The 17919-nt window shown below is 43.1% G+C and overlaps 1 protein-coding gene across 4 annotated transcripts in view; it reads right to left on the reverse strand.

Annotated features, from left to right (window-relative positions):
• vps13b (vacuolar protein sorting 13 homolog B) overlaps nucleotides 1-17919 on the reverse strand; it is a 298568-nt gene that overhangs the window by 1587 nt on the left and 279062 nt on the right. For all 4 annotated transcript variants that reach the window (XM_084942710.1, XM_084942712.1, XM_084942711.1 and 1 more), the window contains 14 exons: nucleotides 15270-15477; nucleotides 13933-14121; nucleotides 12767-12913; nucleotides 11262-11548; nucleotides 10289-10416; nucleotides 9989-10185; nucleotides 9041-9159; nucleotides 7978-8428; nucleotides 7570-7728; nucleotides 7166-7394; nucleotides 5277-5453; nucleotides 3962-4132; nucleotides 2535-2711; nucleotides 1339-1441 (listed from right to left, as the gene is read on the reverse strand). In XM_084942710.1, coding sequence (XP_084798836.1) covers nucleotides 1339-1441; nucleotides 2535-2711; nucleotides 3962-4132; nucleotides 5277-5453; nucleotides 7166-7394; nucleotides 7570-7728; nucleotides 7978-8428; nucleotides 9041-9159; nucleotides 9989-10185; nucleotides 10289-10416; nucleotides 11262-11548; nucleotides 12767-12913; nucleotides 13933-14121; nucleotides 15270-15477 — 2742 coding nt within the window. The remainder of the gene's footprint in view (nucleotides 1-1338; nucleotides 1442-2534; nucleotides 2712-3961; nucleotides 4133-5276; nucleotides 5454-7165; nucleotides 7395-7569; nucleotides 7729-7977; nucleotides 8429-9040; nucleotides 9160-9988; nucleotides 10186-10288; nucleotides 10417-11261; nucleotides 11549-12766; nucleotides 12914-13932; nucleotides 14122-15269; nucleotides 15478-17919) is intronic.

The following is a 17919-nucleotide window of genomic DNA, read 5'->3' on the forward strand; positions in this document are numbered from 1 at the left end:
ATATTACCCTATAATTTAGAACTATAGACACAACTCCTCCTGCATGACATTTGTGTACATGTACACACGCACAATGAAAGCCTCCATTCAGCCTGCTAACATCAGATATACACTTTGTCTATAAACACGAGACCAAATGTGTCTGCGTACATCCTGTAATTTACATTTCTGCTTGTTCTCAGTGTGGTTCCTATTACACACATACTCAACGGGGAAATATGTGAGCAGGAACTGAAGTGTTCAGTCATGTTTCTCTGACAGTGTGTTTACTTTGGAAGGCAGGTGTTCGGATTGCGGAGCAGATGTTGAGGCAAACACAGTAGGGACAGTTTGGGTCTGCTCAGTGTTACTTTGCTCAAACAGTCTGACCCCTCAAGTGTCTGGGCTACCTGTTGTAGTAAAAATAATTGATGGACGCCTGATGGAAACCAGTTTGACTTCTCTGCAACACAGGGGAGCATTATCTCAACATTTGTGTATTTTATATCAGAATATAGATTTCTTTAATCTTCCTCTAACATTAGCACAAAAAGGCCCTTGAGTGATGAAAACTCAAGTGGAATTTCAAATTTGGAATTCTTCCTGAAGGCAGATGACAGTCGACACTGACTGCTATTACAAGCAAATGTTTGATAGCTATGGAAACCAAACTAAATGAGAATAATTCTTCAGAAAATGCCATAAATGCTTTTTCTGCAGCTCCCGATAACCTCCTGGATACAGAGGCCTCTCATAAATCTTTATGATTACATTAAGAGTTCCAGTGAGAACATACTGGAATCTTTGAAACACTGAGATCTGACGCTGTATATACAGCTCCTCGGAGCCAAAGGTAACCTGCTTGGCAAGCACATGCAACCTTTGTAAACCGAGTCTCTCCAAACTACTCAGGCATGCAAAGAAAGGTGTTCCCCCTCCATGTGAAGGTACTGGGAAACATTTCTGGATAGACTCAGAGTTAAACAACAAGAACAATTTCTAGCTGGCGGCTTTGGCAGAGTGCTTATAAAAACCTTTTAACATGGCTCGATGAAAACAAGGGAGGGCAAGCTGGCTACCATGTGTGGGATCAAGGTCAAACATCTTTGCAGGCTTGTTTGGAGGCGGGTGGGTGGGGGGGTAGGTAATGAACTCTCCAAGGTTTTTTTTTTTCTTTCTTTTTTTAAACAAAACAGCAAAATGATGAGAGGTAATGGGGAGGAAAAGAACAGCAGATCCTGGTGAGAATCCAACAAAAGCAAAGAAGCAGAGGCGAGAACACATGTCCCACTTTTGAAGAAGAGCTGGGCAAAGGTAAAGGAGGAGTTGGCGGGAATAAAGAGCGGCTGCAGGTCATACCAGACATATTTAAGATGGCTGTTTGGGGCTAGAGCAGACTTTTCTTCTGTAGGCAGGTAGAGCTGTTTGGGAAGCTGCCACAGTCCTGCTCCATGAAGGATCCCTGCAGAAATCAGGACAGTTGACAGCTGAGATTTGACAAAACTGTGGATTATACACATGCTCAGCGTCTGTGTTTCATATACTGTTAAAAACAAACACTGATTAGGATGATTTTGCGTGCGTGTGTGTGTGCGTATTTATGCCAGTGTGAGTTCATAACCCCAGTGCGTGTGGTCAGTTTCTTTCAACCCTCTCTAGCTGTCAGCAGAGCGATGGCAGCAGCGAGCCAGTGAAGTCATCAAGTAGTTAAAACAAAGCAATAAAGAATCCAATGAGCTCCATTAATGATGTCACTGCAGTGGTACTCGGCAATGCTGCGCAGCTCTGAGTGGGTGTTTGTGGATACATGTGATTCATAACAGAGCACAAATCAGTGAACTTGATCTGCATGTGTAACCAGATGATTGGATTTTTTTTTACTGAATATATTGTTGGAGCGAGTGCTAGTGGGTATGCTAGTGTGTGTGTGTCTTTCTGCTGATGATTAAGTTTGTGTCTGCGGAGCTCAGAGGTTTCAGGTAGATCAGAGCCAGGCCCTGGGGAGGTAGCGCTCTTTTATGGAGCTCCTCATCTTATTGGCAGTTTATGTGCTGTAGCCAAAAACTGCCAGCACGCACCTCAATCTTCTATCTCCAATATAAAAAAACAAACAAACCAAAAAACCAAACATTAACTCCACAGGATTAAACTGGCTGTATGTAGAAGTAGTAGCATATGTAGGCAGGCCTGCACTGTGTGTGTTTCAGCTGCTCTCTTCTGGTTCCTGGCTTATTAACCCTTAGCTCCTGCCTGAAGCTGAGAGGAGCGAGATCGACCATGCTCTGACAAACTAACTCTAATCCACACATGTGTTCATTGTTGCTGAGAGCTCCTTGGAAGAAAGACTTAACACACAGTTTGTGCTAGTTATATCTCAATAGATCAAAGAGCTCACTGCAGGACATGATGGGCTGACAAATCCATTTGTAAATAAAGCTATCAACTTTTTTCTGTCCAAAAAGTTCTTAAATCATTGGCTGGTCTTCAGAAACAAAATAAGGAAACATTCATGAATTTATTACGAATGCTGTTATCTTTGACCGTGCTGAAGTTACCATATCCAGTCTGGGAAACCAGTTCTGCTGCTCCTCCAATGGGCTTGGTAAAAACCCCCACGATGCCTTTCCCCACTCCAGAAATCACCCCTTTGGCTTTGCTACCAGCTGAGCTCTGCATCTCCCAGTTCCTTTGGAAGTTCTGCATGGGCTGGTCCACGATGCCGGCTATTGCTCCTGACAGAGAAAAGGAAAAGGTCTCTTTCTTAAACTCACCAAAAGAAAACTTTAACAAAATACAAAACGCTCAGTGACTTCAAAACACCTCTCTAGATTATTGATAAATTGGTATTAAACCAGTAAATAGAAATGACACAGGTATTCAGACATGCTTTTAACCTATAGATCATCCACTGTGATAGATTTACAGTGCATCCACTGTGATGCAGACATGTGGGCAGCTGTTTGGTTCCAGTCAGTATATAATACATATATGAGTCTGATTTGAGACAGACTTGAGTTTTATTGCCCTCTGAGTGTTTATTGTGTCCCTACTGTGCTGTCTCCACCACTCTGTGTCACAGCTCTCACCACAGTGTGAGCACCTCTTTGAGAATGTGCCAGTGTGCAGCAGATGAAATGTGCGTAGGCAGAATGTGTTATGCATATGAACAGTGGTGAGAAGAAAGTATTTGGCTCCCTTTTTGATTTCTTTTTTCCCATAAAATCTTTTTGTCACACTAAAATGTTTCAGATCAAACAAATGTTAATATTTGACAAAGATAACCAGAGTAAATATTAAGGAGAAAGAAGCAATCCAAACCTACCTGACCTTATGTGAAAAACTAATTGCTTCCTAAATCCAATACGTGGTTGTAGCAGAAAGAACCGCAATCGAGCATTTGTGATAACTGGCAATGAGTCTTTCATATTGCTGTAATCTGGTTCACTCTTCTTTGAAAATTTTTAATTCAGACACATTGGAGGGTTTCTGAGCATAAACAGTCCACACTTCGACTAGGACACTCCAGGTCCTGAAGCAGCAAAGCAGCCCCAGACCATTACTCTACGCTACCATGCTTGACTGTTGGTGTCTGAGATGTAATGTGTGCATCTCCCACAGATGCCGTTTTTGTCCAGTCTATTTCTTATTGTTTAATAATGAACTCTGACCTTAACTGAGGCAAGTGAGGCCTGCAGTTCTTTAGATGCTGTTCTGGGTAGGCTCAGAGGCCTTTTCACCTAATAAATGAAATCAACATTTAAAAACTAAATTTTGTATTTACTCGGGTTATGTTTGCCAATTAAACCCTGCCTCAGACAGCTGGGATAGATCCCCCCAACCTGACAAGGATAAGCGGAAGAGAATGGATTGTACACACACATATATTGCTCATTTCAAACATAACTATGTTTTGGGGGTTCATTTATTACTTAATAAGACAGCTAACTGACTTGTTTGAAGTTTGGTGTTCCTTCTCATATACCTAACAAGCTAATGCCGAGTCGTGACAGTCCCTGTCTCAGTCCGTCCCCGAGGCTCTCTGGCAGCTGCCGTCTCCACTCCTCCTGTCTGGTGTAGTGCTCCTCATCCAGAGACAGACGGTCCATGTTCCTTGCCAGGCTTGTGGCTAAGTTGGTGATGGAGGTTAGGGTGCCTAAACAGAAATGTTTTCTCAGTGTCTCTAGTGGCAAGGTAGAAGTACTTTTATGAATTAAATCACAGATTTAAAAACTTCAAATGAGCACATGATTTCCAAAAGTGCCTTTCACACTGATCTGCTGAGAAGACTGACTAAAGCTGGGCTTACACTGTGCGATTTTTGGCCCATTTTGAGACGATTTGAGTCGTGCAACCGTTTTGGTGATCGGCTCGATTTTGGCCTTTATCGTGCGTCGTGGATCGTGTAGTACACGTGGGGTAACAAGAAGCGATTAACACCTCACGACCAGCTCCCGATCGTCAATCGCTTGGTCGGGAGGATTTCAAACAGGTTTGAAATCCTCACGACCGTCGTGAGGGTGTCACCGCAGCCGCTCACACTGCGCACGTGCAAACACATAAATGGTGAAAAAGATGGAGTAGCACGGCAGTGCAGCGTATGAGCTGAACACAAGCGATGGAGGCACTTGTAGAACTTTGGAAAGCTCATCCGAGCCGTTTCGATGTGGCCTCACAAAATTATCACGACCACAACAACCGTGAAAATAGTTGGATCTACATTGCTGCTCAATCACAGCTGACTGATCAATGTTTTTCATTAGCAAAGTTGATGGTGGTGGTGTGTCTGTGTGAGTCAAAGACAGAGAGGGAGAGCGAGCGACAGAATTTCCGTTATAACCTTAATTTTATGGACGCACAGTGTGAGCACTCAGGTCGCATCAGAGCATCGGGCCGTATAGTGTGAGACCTTGATCGTGACCGACAAACTTCTACCCTCTGCGAGTCAATCGTGCAGTTTGAGCGGAAGCTGAATAACGCGACTGAAAAAAATCGCAGTGTATGCCCAGCTTAATGTTGAGGTGGACACTAAATGTTGACTTGTGCTTTTAACCATGTCTGCCACAAAACAAAAGTGAAACACATCATTTTGTGTAACTTGTGTTTGTAAATGTTATTTAAGTCATTTCATTTATCACACGGGAGAAATGCCATAACTCCATGAGATAACTTAATCTGATGCTCTATAGTCTATATTTGTTATGTTGTAAGTCTTGTGTGAGACTCACATGAAAACTCTTCCATCCTTGACTCCACAAATAAAATAAAGAAATAGAACAAAGACTGAGCATTTATGTTACCTTTCGAAATATGTTTGACGAAGGAGGTGGTCCCTCTGGACACTCCACTGACAAAGGCTCCAGGCCCACGTGTCAAACCCTCATATGGGAGGCGGAAAAAGTCGGATACGCCGTTACCGATGCTCCGCACCAAGCTGGCAGGACTGCCCAGGATCTCCAGAGACCCCACAACCCAGCCTGAGATAGACACAGTGTGCTGCATGGTTACATTTGTGTAGAGCAACACTACAGTACTGCATCCTATGTGTGACGATCTGAACTAAAACAGGATATTTATCCATATTCTCATGGGTCATACTCTTTGCACTGCATCCTGAGAAGTCCCAAAAACTCCACTTCCTCGAGGCTATGAAACATTTTAGCAAACAGTCACAAACCACCTTCATCCAGAAAAGCCTGGACTGAAAGAAAACGCTTAAATAAACTAAACTTTAACTGTGTTATTTTTGGAGTGAGTCTCATTACTCAGAATGAACATATTTTATATTTTCATGTACGATACAATTAAAAGAAGTTTTGTATTCAACAGATATTAAAAACATTTTAGACACTCGCTCTTAGGAGGAACATTCTTCACACGTGCTCTGTGGATAAAGTGTCCTGTGTTTGCCAAAAGCAATTTGGAGTGGGAGGCTCTCTCAATCACAACAAGTCACAGAGTAACTTACAAACTATTTCACATCATGATTAGATTTTGAAGAGTTCTTATCTCAGTAATACACACACAGAGACACACGCATGCACGCAAACTCTTGCATGAAATCACACGTGTGACACAGCACAGGATTTACAGCCTCCTACTATCTCACCTCTCTCATTAAACCATAGAGTCCCCTTCAGATGGCACGGCTCATTGATATTTATGCACTGACAACTCCATCAGAAAAATCAAATAGTCATTTCTCAGGACGCTGGGCCCCGCTCGGCTCTTATTCTCTGTCAATTTGCACTTGAATGATGGACTCTAATGGTAGGAAACCTACTCTAGTGGGGCCTCGTGGTTGATTCGGCTTTATATGGTTTCCCAGTTGTGGTTTTGGTAAAGCATAAAGTCCTGACAGGAGCTGATGTTTACAGGCCTGAGTCATGCCTTTAAACACACACGTGCTAGAGTGTATGCAAAGATAGTGTGTCTATTGTCCATAAGGCTTTGTATGTGCACGGATTTACACATGTGGGCGCATGTCTGATCATAGCGCTGCACATCCTCATGTTAATCAGTCCCAGAATGCAATGTTTCCTGGAGCCCGGGTCTTTATGATGACTCAGGAAGAGGAGAAGGCGGTAGGGTGACGTGTTGAAATACGAGCAGAAATGAAGGTTCTAACGAGAGACAGCGGGAAGGAAGCGTCTGGCCAGAATGGTGATTTCTGATGTGGAAATGACTGGCTTAAATCAGACCATGTGTGGAGGCTTTGACTAGACAGGAGGACAGCACAGGAGAGAGGTATGGAGCTCTTACAGGGCCTGATAAGTCAGCCTTAGACACGGTGACCGCTAAAGGATTAACCAAAACATACTGCCAACAAACTGGGTGTGAACCGTGAGTTATTGGTCAAAACTTATGATACACCACTGAATAATGACAATGACAGAACATAAGTCGTTCTCAGGCCACTGGTGATTCAGGTTTTGCTTCCTGGAGCTCAACAGTTTTCCAGCAGCACCGGGGTGTATCATTTGAAAGATCAACTGTAGCTGTGCTGAGAAGAAATGGCAGAATTTTCATACTTCATGCTGAATTCACATTTCATTTGGCAACTGACACCACAAATTGTGACACCAAGCCCATCATAAAGAGAATGTAGGAAAAAAGTGCATCATCTAGTGCGAATACAGGTGTTTGAGGGTAAGAGAAGCTTTATAATTTAGTCCTGTCTGCTACCTACCTGCTCGGAAGAGGGCTCCCGCAGCATAGTGCATGGCCAGAGCATGGACGAGCTGTCTGGCTGTAGTGCAGAATGGCCCTCTCTCAAAGAGGGAGAAGGACAGAGGAGTGTGGTCTGAAGCAATGTACAGCTTCAGAGAGGCATGGATACTAACTAGCAGGTTGACAGGTTGGATGGTCAGCTTATGCAGCTGCACGGGGTGGACCAATGCCTGTGCTGACTGGAGAACCTGGATCACACATCACAGTTATCAAAAGAAATAATTCTCAGACATATTCCACATATCATTATGAGGTTGGATGCTGCTTCCTGTCAGTAACATAAGGTTCCATTGTAGTTATAAAGATTGTCAGAATGTAGCAACTAAAAGCAGAAATAAAACGATCGTGTCATGAATATCGCACCTGCTCAGGGAGAGTGGAGGTTGCTCCAAGTTCTTTGCTGCACCGGGTCTCTGCAGAGGCAAAAGCATGGGTGGGGATGTAGGTGTGGAACAAAGTCTTGATGTAGTAAACAAAAGTGTCTTCGAGGTAGACTCTGGCAGGCTGGAGCTGGAAGGAGATCTGAAGAAAAAGAACCTATTCTGAGAATGGCTTCTTCACAATTGTTTGAGAGAAAGTAAAGTCATTTGGACATAGATTATGCTGATCTCTTACACACTGTGACAGCTGCTGAAATGCTTTTAAGCATGATTTTTTTTTTGCCTCCAGTAAAAATGAAATCATACGTCAGGTAAGTTATGACAATGTGTTGGAAGGGAGAGTGCGGTTAGCAAACAAAAATGCACATCAAGAGATGGGAACTAATCGAACCTCCTCCACCGTGCATCTGTCCCCAGCCAGCGTCAGCCTCATCTGCAGAAAACAGGAGCGTTTGAACTCATTCATTGCTTCAAGGGACTCAGTGGGGTTGGCATCACGGCTCCACAGACTCCCAGGTTCAACTCCCCCTCTCTGATCTTGGCACAGCAGCACAGGGAAGTGGAAACTTGCCCGGTTATACAACTGGTTGTCCAATTGCAGACTGGAGCACCACACCTCGATGAGAGATGAGTCACACAGCAGAGCTGGGATGGCTGCTGTACCCACAGAGGGGTCAACGGCTAGCTCCGGGGGCAGGGAGATAGGCGTGGGAGCCAGGCTTAGGAGTAGCTTGGTTAATGTGAGTCTCAGGAGCTCCACCGAACTGGTGGGACTGGTGATATCATCACTTAGCACCATGCTGGCCTCACTCAGGAGGATGCAAACAGACAGCGTGGAAGACCTGAAAACAAAACAGAAATATTAACCAAAAAGATCTACAGTGGGAAGAACAGAAACTATTAAAAATAAATGGTATTTACAAATGAAAATATAGCAACAGTTAAAGTAACCATAAAATTATTTGTCATTTCTTCGGTACAGTCAGGAAACCTTTCCAGGCTGTGATTATTTGTAAAGGATAATAAGGGACCATCTACCAGAGCACTTTAACAAAGATCATTGTCTGAGGTAATTTGTTTACATTTACCTAACATGTGATTATATTAATATCCTGTTTTGCCAAAATGACAAAGCAGCTTGCATGTGTTGATGTAATGGAATAAAGCTGTAATACTATGTTCTACTGTACAACTAACTACGCTCATGACAACACTAGAAGGTTTTATTGCCCTCCTGTGGTGAAAATGATGCCTGTTTCTTCATGTTTTGAGTACTGCATGAAAACATAGCTGTTAACAGTAATCATAAAGCAAATGGAAGTGAACACAGTAATAGGCACAGGGGTAGATAGCTTGAGGTTAGGAACAACAACATGCATGCTTGATTTCTCGTGGCTCAATTATGTAGGGAACATAAATCGACAACAATAAAACCACTGCCTGTGCACGCATACCTGCTGTGTTGGTTGATTACAGTGTCCACGCTGCCCTCTGGTGCCAGAGACAGAACCAGGGTGCCTTTCTCATAGGTCACGTCTATGTAGAGACAGCCAAAGCCTGGCAGGAACACCACCTGAACAGCAGCAGAAAACTAATGACTAGACATTATTCGTCACATGATACTTTGAAGAAGAACTTTTACACAGTTCTAGCTCAGGTCAGTGTGTGTGTGTGTGTATGTTTCAGAAGTTACACGTGTCTGACTTTAACCTATGCCACTCCAGGTTCAGAGTCATCACACAGTCATGTGAAGAAAGGAAGCAGATCACTGCTGAACGCTTGGCTAAGCAGTCATAACAAGTCTAGCCTTTGACTTCTCACCCCTACCACACAGGTCAAATTCAGACTTCACAGTAACCAGAGATACAGAGCCTCAACCACCCTACCCCCGCCAACCCACAGCTGCCTAGACACAACAGTAAACATTACACATACTGCTCCTTAACACTTTGCTAACCCTACTTTACTACCCCAGACCAGACTGAAAATTCATTTAACCCCAGAACACGCACAAAACGAAAAACTAATGTTGCGTGAAGAAGGTTCCGACATACCTCTAAAACCTGATTTTCATTTGTAATGGATCAGCCACACAAGCCAAGCTTAATTGTTAACTTGTTTTCCTAATGCGAAGCTAATTTAAAAGAAAAATAAGTGAAAACCTGGGTGCTTGTATTTTATCATCATCATCAGTCACAAGACTGTGACGGGGCTAATCTTCATTACCAGCAAAACATAATGAACTCTGGCTCCATCTAGCTGCTCCTGAGGTTTTGTTATCACTGACATCTGTGGTGTTAGGAAAGGTGTTTCTGTGTGTTTAGGTCAAAAGTTCAGATTGGTCTATCACTAGGAGGAGGGAGGACTTAAGTGGTACATTTCTTCAATTACTACTCTTTTACCTGAGTGCCAGGGCAGTTGATATCTATGGGGTCTGTCCAGTCGGTGGTGCTGTGGTCCGAGGTGTTTTTCAGCAGCAATGTGGGCAGCATCTCTTTCTGCTTGCACTCTGGGAAACTGGAAAAGTGGTAATAGAGTTCATGGTGCAGGGAACAGTTAGCAGGCAGAGCACGACAGTACACCTCAGTCCTTGGAGTTTCTGTGAAACAAAAGAGAGAAAAAAAAAATTGTGAGTTTAACCACAAGGCTTATTAGAACACAGAGTAGAGGTTTCCAGTGTAGCCAGAAGGTGCCCTGCTTACCTTTGACATTTTCCTTTAAAAGCAGTGGGATAGGACACTTGTTGTGGATTAGCATGCGGGGACAAGGGTCTTCATTAAGGGTGATGTATGTCACTCCAAGGTGCTCCTGATAGGTCAGGACTATTGCTCTGCACGAAAAAATAACACGAATAAGGTAAAAGGGCAATTTGAAGAAATTGTTTGGATCGGCACAAAACTGAATACAAGTTTCATGAAGTCATCCTTTTCTAGGAAATCTTGCTGACAGACAAATGGACAGACCGACAAATCACATCTATGATGTACCTCCACCTCAGCTCTGGCCATAACAGGGGAATAAACCTATAAATAAACTGTCTCCCGACAGCTCACATCCCAGCCCTTTCTAACCACACACAGATAAGCAGTCACACACCCGTCAACACGTCAAACGTCACATTATTGCAATGTCCATTTGCAAATCTCTAAATGCATCTAGGGGCAGAGCCCTAACTGAACCCAGGCAATGCATCATCACTGTGTGTGTGTGTGTCCATGTTTGTATTTGTGTTTATATCTGTGTGTCTGACTACACATACAATTATGCACAAATTAAGAAAATGAACTAAAGCTGGCCAGTTTTATCACCATATCATACGGGTGTATCCGTAAAAAACGAAATTGTCCATTTATGAGCTATTTATCACCAAGTGTATATATCACTGTGTGTTCAGTCCCTGAAAGCCATCCAACCAGCTATCTAAATGGGCTACACTAGATTAAAAGAAGAGGAAAACAACACGAAATTCAGATGGATGAATTGCACAAGAGCAGCTGATAAACTGACAGTGGAAATGTTGAGGGGATTTCTCCTCCTGCTTCATCATCAGTGTGTAACAAAGTGTGACTAGCTACAGTGTCTCCTCTCTTTATGTCTAGTGCCAGCTGGGGTTCGGTGCCCAGCTCTAAATGGACTGTCACGGCCAGCAAACCGCAAATGTTCTGCTTCACCCACCTGCTGCTCAGGCCACCCCCTGAGTCTGGTTCCCTGGGAACAGATAAACTCTGCCTGGGGAAGTCTTGCCGGATGGGAGCGGGAAGGCTCCATGCTGCAGATCCAACACCGGCGTCAGGCCTCGGAAACAAGCTGAAGAGCATGTGTCTGAGTGGCAAAGGGAACTCCACCATTCCCTGGACGCTGGTTTGGAGGAGGTCCCAGCATGGCACTGAGCACAGTTTGGCTTGGGATGAATTCTCAGGGGGAAGAAGTGTGAACGTGGCCGTCTCTGGTATCTCACAGATCTGGGAAGAGTACATAATATAAATATTATAAAAAGGCAGTTGAGAGGAGAGAAAAAGGAAAATAAATCATGGTAAGAATATAAATAAATGACAGATGAAGGGGGAAAGAAGATAGAAAACAAAAGAGACAAAAAGAGAGGGCAAGGTGACATGAGCAAATGAGAATAAAGAGGAGAAATGGTCAAACATCTGATCAGAAAACAGGATATAAGATGGGACACGAAGGCCAAGAAGAAAAGAAAGCCAGAGAGCAAAGAAGATGCAAGTGATTACAACAAAAGATACATGGTAAAACCACATTGTTATTCTACTCTATTCTTTCTCCCACTGAGCTTAGAGCTAAATTGGTAGCAGAGAAGCCCTGCTGTGCTGGCTTAACAGCCAGTGAGCAGTGTGTAGTATAGGACTACAGGGATTAGGCTCTAAGCATGATGAATAGACAAACTAGAAAGGCATTCCTAGCCTTGTTTGCGGTCTGTGTTATTGTTAAGCCCATCGCCCGCTCTTTAGTTTCTTAAGCTCTTTTTTTAAAAGGTTTTTCAGTCAATTAGTGGCAACTGGCAAGCTTTGCCATCCTTCCATAAGGGGATCTGAAAGCTTGTTAAATGACATCACAACATTGTTGCCCTCTTTAGGGACAAGCAGCAGATGAAAGCAGGAAGGAAACCTGCATCCAATTCTGGGTGTTTGTCTAATGTCCCTATGAAGTGCCATTGCCACATGGTGAGAACGGCAGAGGGAGAGAGGGGGCTGGGGGAAGGTTTGGGACATGATCTGATGGAAAACGGCTTGCAACATCCCAGGGTATGTGTGCTGGGGTAGACACACTGCGTTTGCAATGTGCATGGGGAATAAAATGTATGTTTGAAGCTTCAGGAACGTGAGCAGGCAGACAGGAGAGACATGACGCAGGACCATAAGCACACACAAATGCCACAAGGATAGAAAGTAGCATTGTGAAATGAAACTCTGGGCCAAACATTTACACCGTTTTAGAGTAAGAGCTAACAGTTGAGGACGTGGTCAGGTGTTGTGATGTATGATGAATTGTCCTTGTCTAGTCTGAAACATACGAAAAATATACTGAATCTGCATTGCTGTGTTTCACATTTTAACATTTGCCAAAATTCTCAGCTCATTAAGTCAAAGATGATAAACCGAATTCAGAGAAACCTTCATTCCCTCCCTGTGACAGGAAAAAGCATGCATTCAAATTACCTGGTCATGAGCTGCCAGTGCGTGGTCACTCAGCAGGGGCCTGTAGTGTATAGTGTAAGGAGTGTTGTTGACAAGAATTGTCCTGTCCTCTATCTGCAAGATCTGGATGCCATGTCTCACCACAGATGACACACAGAACTGACACAGCTACGGAGGGAAGAACAGGCAATAAACTGTCAGTGATAAATGATTAAAGAAAGTAACAACGTTGCTTCTTGTGAGATCTGTAAGTCATCATGTGGTCACGAGGACGACAAATGGTGAATAGATGGCAGGATGGATCCATGCTGTCAACGCTCCATATTCTGTCCCTATGCAGAGATTGAGACTCATCAGACAGGGAAACGTGTTTAAACGTAGCCTTATTTTACAGTTCTCAGGATGGAGCGGCACTGCGTGTGCTTTTCTGTTGATGTCTTTTACCTGCTTCCAATGTCAAGGAGGTGTGTTCAGAGATGCACATGTTTTTTGCCTTTCTAATTTCACCATTGCCTCCAACTTTGTTATTTTTTCCCAGGATATTGCTAAACACTGGCTGCTTTTTCTTTTTCACATAATTCTCTGTAAACCCACTGGTGGCTGTTTGTGGAAATCCAAGTGCATCAGCAGTTTCTGAAAAACCAGTTCACTTGGCATCAATTCTAAGTCACTTAAATGACCTGTCTTCTAGACTCTGATGCTTGGTTTCAACTTCAGCAGATCCACTTGACCGTGTCTACATGCCTAAGCACAGTGAAGTTCTGCTATGTGATTGGCTGATTAGACATTTGTTTCAAAGAGCATTTAAACATGTGTATCTATCGAATTAGCCGGTGAGTTCTCATGCTGGTAGGAGCTCTGTTGATTTGGGAAATATATTACAATTATTTCTTCAAGAATTATGTATTCTTTTCCACTTGCCTCCCTAATAATTCATCAGAACTTTTTGATTCAAACCACATTATGGCTTTGTAAAAAAAGAAAGAAAGAAAAGAAAAAAGAAAGAAAAAACCACAATGTAATTCAATAACTGGCAGAAAATAAATAAACCTAAGATATATGGACAAAACCCCCAAATTAAAAACATTTCTTGACAAATATGCCTAAACTTCACTTCAGTTTTAACAAAATATTTCACTTTCCCAGTGAGCGACTGTATATTAAAAAAGCTTTGAAGTTTCCCTCACCTTCTGTTTACCAGGGAATGCTCCCAGTGTGATGTCAGCTTCAACATATCCCTCCTCATCCAGAGTGACCACCTCTGAGCTTGATCCCTCCTTCCACCGAGGAGAAGTTAGGTCATGAACTAGTTTCAGGGCTGTAGACTTGTGGACAGTGTTAGTTTGGGCCCAGTAGATACCAATCTGGAATGCTTCCTGAATTGCAATGAACAGGAGTTCAGGTTAGAGAACAAGAGACAGAGAATGAAGGAAGCATCAAAAAATTTACTATCAAATTTGAAGCTGTGACTTCTCTCCAAAAAGCTCAACTTAGTGCTCCTGTATATCAATTCATACAGTCCTCGCAAAGTACTGTATGAATTCATTACTAGTAACCTCAGTGCTCCACACTGATTGTTCATCTGGCTCTGGAGCATACTGATGATCAAAACACCAGCCTTCTCCTATTAAACCAATCCGGTGTGAGAGTTGCAGCTGCAACTGTCTTCTCTCGACGTGTCGCTCCATGATAAATAGGAGGTTGCTATGGAAACAACGATGTATTTGTTTCTATTTCACAGGCTATTACACATTTACAACTTTTTATTTTGTTTCCTCGTGCTGAACCATATTAGGTCTTGTTCTTTGATACACTGCCTTCCCGCTTAGCGCTGGGTTTCTGACAGAGAAATGTGCGTATGTGTGTGTGTGTTACGTTCCAAAGGGGGAAAACCATCTGCAGGCTGTTCTTTCTGATCTCAGAAGCCAGTGAGAATGCATGCCTGCAGTATACGGTGACAGAGCTTGGCCGCAGTTAAAGACTTAGGCAGGGAATATTGTTGTAATGCAGCTCTGGTGAATGATCTCAGGTTTTGTGCTTATTAGTCGAGACTGAAGTGAGAAAAGAGCTGGTTCCATAATAATGGCTTTAATGCCACAAAAAGACATCCATGTCCTGATGTCAAAATATATATTTGCTGAATTATTATGACTATTGTCATGATGTCACAAAGACGTTGGCAAGTACAATACCGTCTATTAATGTCTTTCAAAATAAGAATGAGTTTTACTGGAAATGTACTTCTGCTGAAGAAAATAGGTAATAAATGAAAGTTTGACACTTTGTTTTGGACTCTTACTGATCTTTAAGGCTATGATACAAATCAAGGCCTGGAGACTGGAAGATGAACATTAACTGGTAGCTACAGGATGAAAAATATGCAACTAAATACAGAATCTGTGGAATATAAGGAGATTTTTAGGGACTTGGGCCATTTTTATCTTTTGTAGCTTTGAGTGTTTAAACAACTCCCATATACATTTACATACTCCCATATGCATACAAAGATCTTGTCGCACTCTACCTTGAAGTTGGGCGGTACAATGACCTTGCCGGCTGGTATCTGCAGTACGATGGTCTCTCCCTCAAAAAGCCAGAGATCCCATTGGGAATCATTGGCCAGTAAGGCCCAGGGGAGCAGCTCCACCAGGAGTGTGTTTAGACCAGGTTTCCAGCAGGAGAGCTTCACCTGCATAGGACTGTCCCATTGTGCAAGAGGCTCGAGCACCGACCTGTTGGAAGAGAACACTTCTTGGATAAATCACTCCAGCAGAATCCCAGTATGGAGAAGTTGATTTGAGGAAAATGATCACTTGAGTCGAAGGTTTGCATCATTTTACACTAAAGTATTTTAAGCACTGCTGCACCGTATAAGAATTAAATGTCTCACCCTTTCAGTCTTAATGATCAACTTTATCAAAACACTCCATAAAAATGGAAACCTTACATGGTTTAAATTTGGCAAATCTGACATATGCTGGGCAGCTTCCAAGGCTCCTGCTATTTTTAGACAGTTTCCTGGTTGTCTCATTCTAACCACTTCAACTGTGCTTATGATCAGTGATTGTGTGCACTGACTGTGATGTCACCATAGATCTCAAATTTGAGCAGAGAACAAACAAACAGGTCCAACATTCGTGTGAAGGGTTAAGGTGTGAGGTGAGGAGCGATACAGAGAGCAAGCTCGTCATTTTTCCCCAGCGTTGATCGGGTTGTGTATTATGAATTCGACCCCCGGCTGAGACTATCGATGCAGAGCTGTAGCGCACTGAAGTGTCTGAGGAAGAACGTTCAGAGAAAATGATCTGGACTCGGAGTGGCAGCTCAGATGAACGATAAGCTGCAGGATCGCCATTTTGAGACATGGAAGGAGTACCAGCACCCACTGCAGCTGCTCAAGTGCTGAGAGACATTCCTCTCAGTTCCACTGAGAGATCTAAAAATAGCAGCTTTGCTGAAAACAGTCCAGTGGTGTATGAGTCACTGACCTCGAACGTGAGATACGGCAAATTGAAATCTTGAAAGGCTTTTGATTTTTTTTGTTCTTGTTCTCAGAACTTTTTGATCACACCTCGTGCTGACCAATAATGTACTGACAGCAGTCACACAGGCTAAACAAATACACAGACAGAAGTGGTCTGCAAACAAGTTATGCAATACAAACAGATCCAGAGAACAGTTGACAAGACATTTGGGATCACACATGGGCATGTTGAGACAGACAAACAGGCAGACAGACAGACTCATTTTTCCACTAATTCACTGACACGGCACTCATTTCATGGTAATCATCATCTTGTGAGCCCTAAACAGTGCTGAGTGCCAGAAGAGAACCAAACAAACTCAGACTTACTCTGAAGTTCAAAGCCATCAAAGGCAAACCAGTCTTCTCTCTCCCACAAGGCCGCCTGGACTCTGCTCAACCTACCAACCTGTCAGCTCAAACTTGTCACAAACCCAAAGACTGACTGCAGAGAAATGGGACCAAAAACACTGGGAACAGCTTTTCTTTACCATTTACTGGTGTTTATGGTAGTGTGTGTGTGGTTAAATGCACCACTGACCTTGCGGATGGGGACAAAAAAGTGCAGCGCTCATAAATCATACTGGAGAGATCACAAAACTGTAATGGAAAATAATGTGCTCAGCAGCTTTAGTCTAACCCCAGTGATTCTGGAGATTAGGTTTTAAAAGTGTGAATTTTGAGAGGCTGCTGCTCTCAAAACCCGTACACATAGCAGCTCGAGTACACCACAAAAAGAGGGTGTTTTTTTTTTTTAATTATTATGGAGGTGCCCCACTGCCTTTAAAAACCCAACAAAGAGAATAAAAAAAAACATTTACCACTTTAAACTTCCTTTGCCCTTTTAAGGCACAATATTTACACACTGCCTGCCAAGGAGCTTGCTTGGTGTTGGTCTGGTTTCTTGACTGTGCCAGGAAGACCGAGTACTATTTCCAAACAGCAAACTCTATCACTATTATCAGCGTTAAAGAATAATATACAAATTAAACTGTGGCTTTAGCTTTCTGTCCAAGTTTTGAGTGTGTTTAAAGACAGCAATCAGAGCTATTAATCCTAATGACATCCCCCTTTTCCCTCAACATTTTTCCCGATGCTCCTTTGGAGCAGCAACTTCACAGATTAGACAAACTGCCGCTTTCTATGATGGGAAGTGAGCTTTGGCCTTGGACTTTGTCTCTCAGGAAAAATAGAGAGGCCCGATTCAAAGAGAAACCTAACACCCGATACCAGCCCTCCACACAGACGCAGTGTGTGACATTTAAAGGTGAGCGATGTGTACAGTGGTGTAAGTGCAACACAATGGTATAAGTGTGTATACACACATGTGCATAGCAACAATCTGTGTGTGTGTGTTTGCATATGTATCAAGTGTAGGGAAACCAAGGCAACCACAAGCAGACATATGGCCCACATGTCCAGCAGATCCGCTGGGACTCTTTGTAACTTGGAGCCTGTAGGAGAGCATGTGGCTGCGTCTCCTACTGCTGCTATCAAGATGATTCCCAGAATGACATTTGTAGACATATTCCCATGTGTGTTCTGCCTGACACTATACGTAAACTCATCCACGGGCCACATTTACACAAGTGCAGGCATACACATACAAGTGTATATACGATGCATGCTCTGCAGAGATGGGCCAAGCCAT

This window comes from Perissodus microlepis, chromosome 11 (assembly GCF_051167445.1).
Source record: "Perissodus microlepis isolate ML-2025 ecotype Zambia chromosome 11, ASM5116744v1, whole genome shotgun sequence".
NCBI classification, from domain to species: domain Eukaryota; kingdom Metazoa; phylum Chordata; class Actinopteri; order Cichliformes; family Cichlidae; genus Perissodus; species Perissodus microlepis.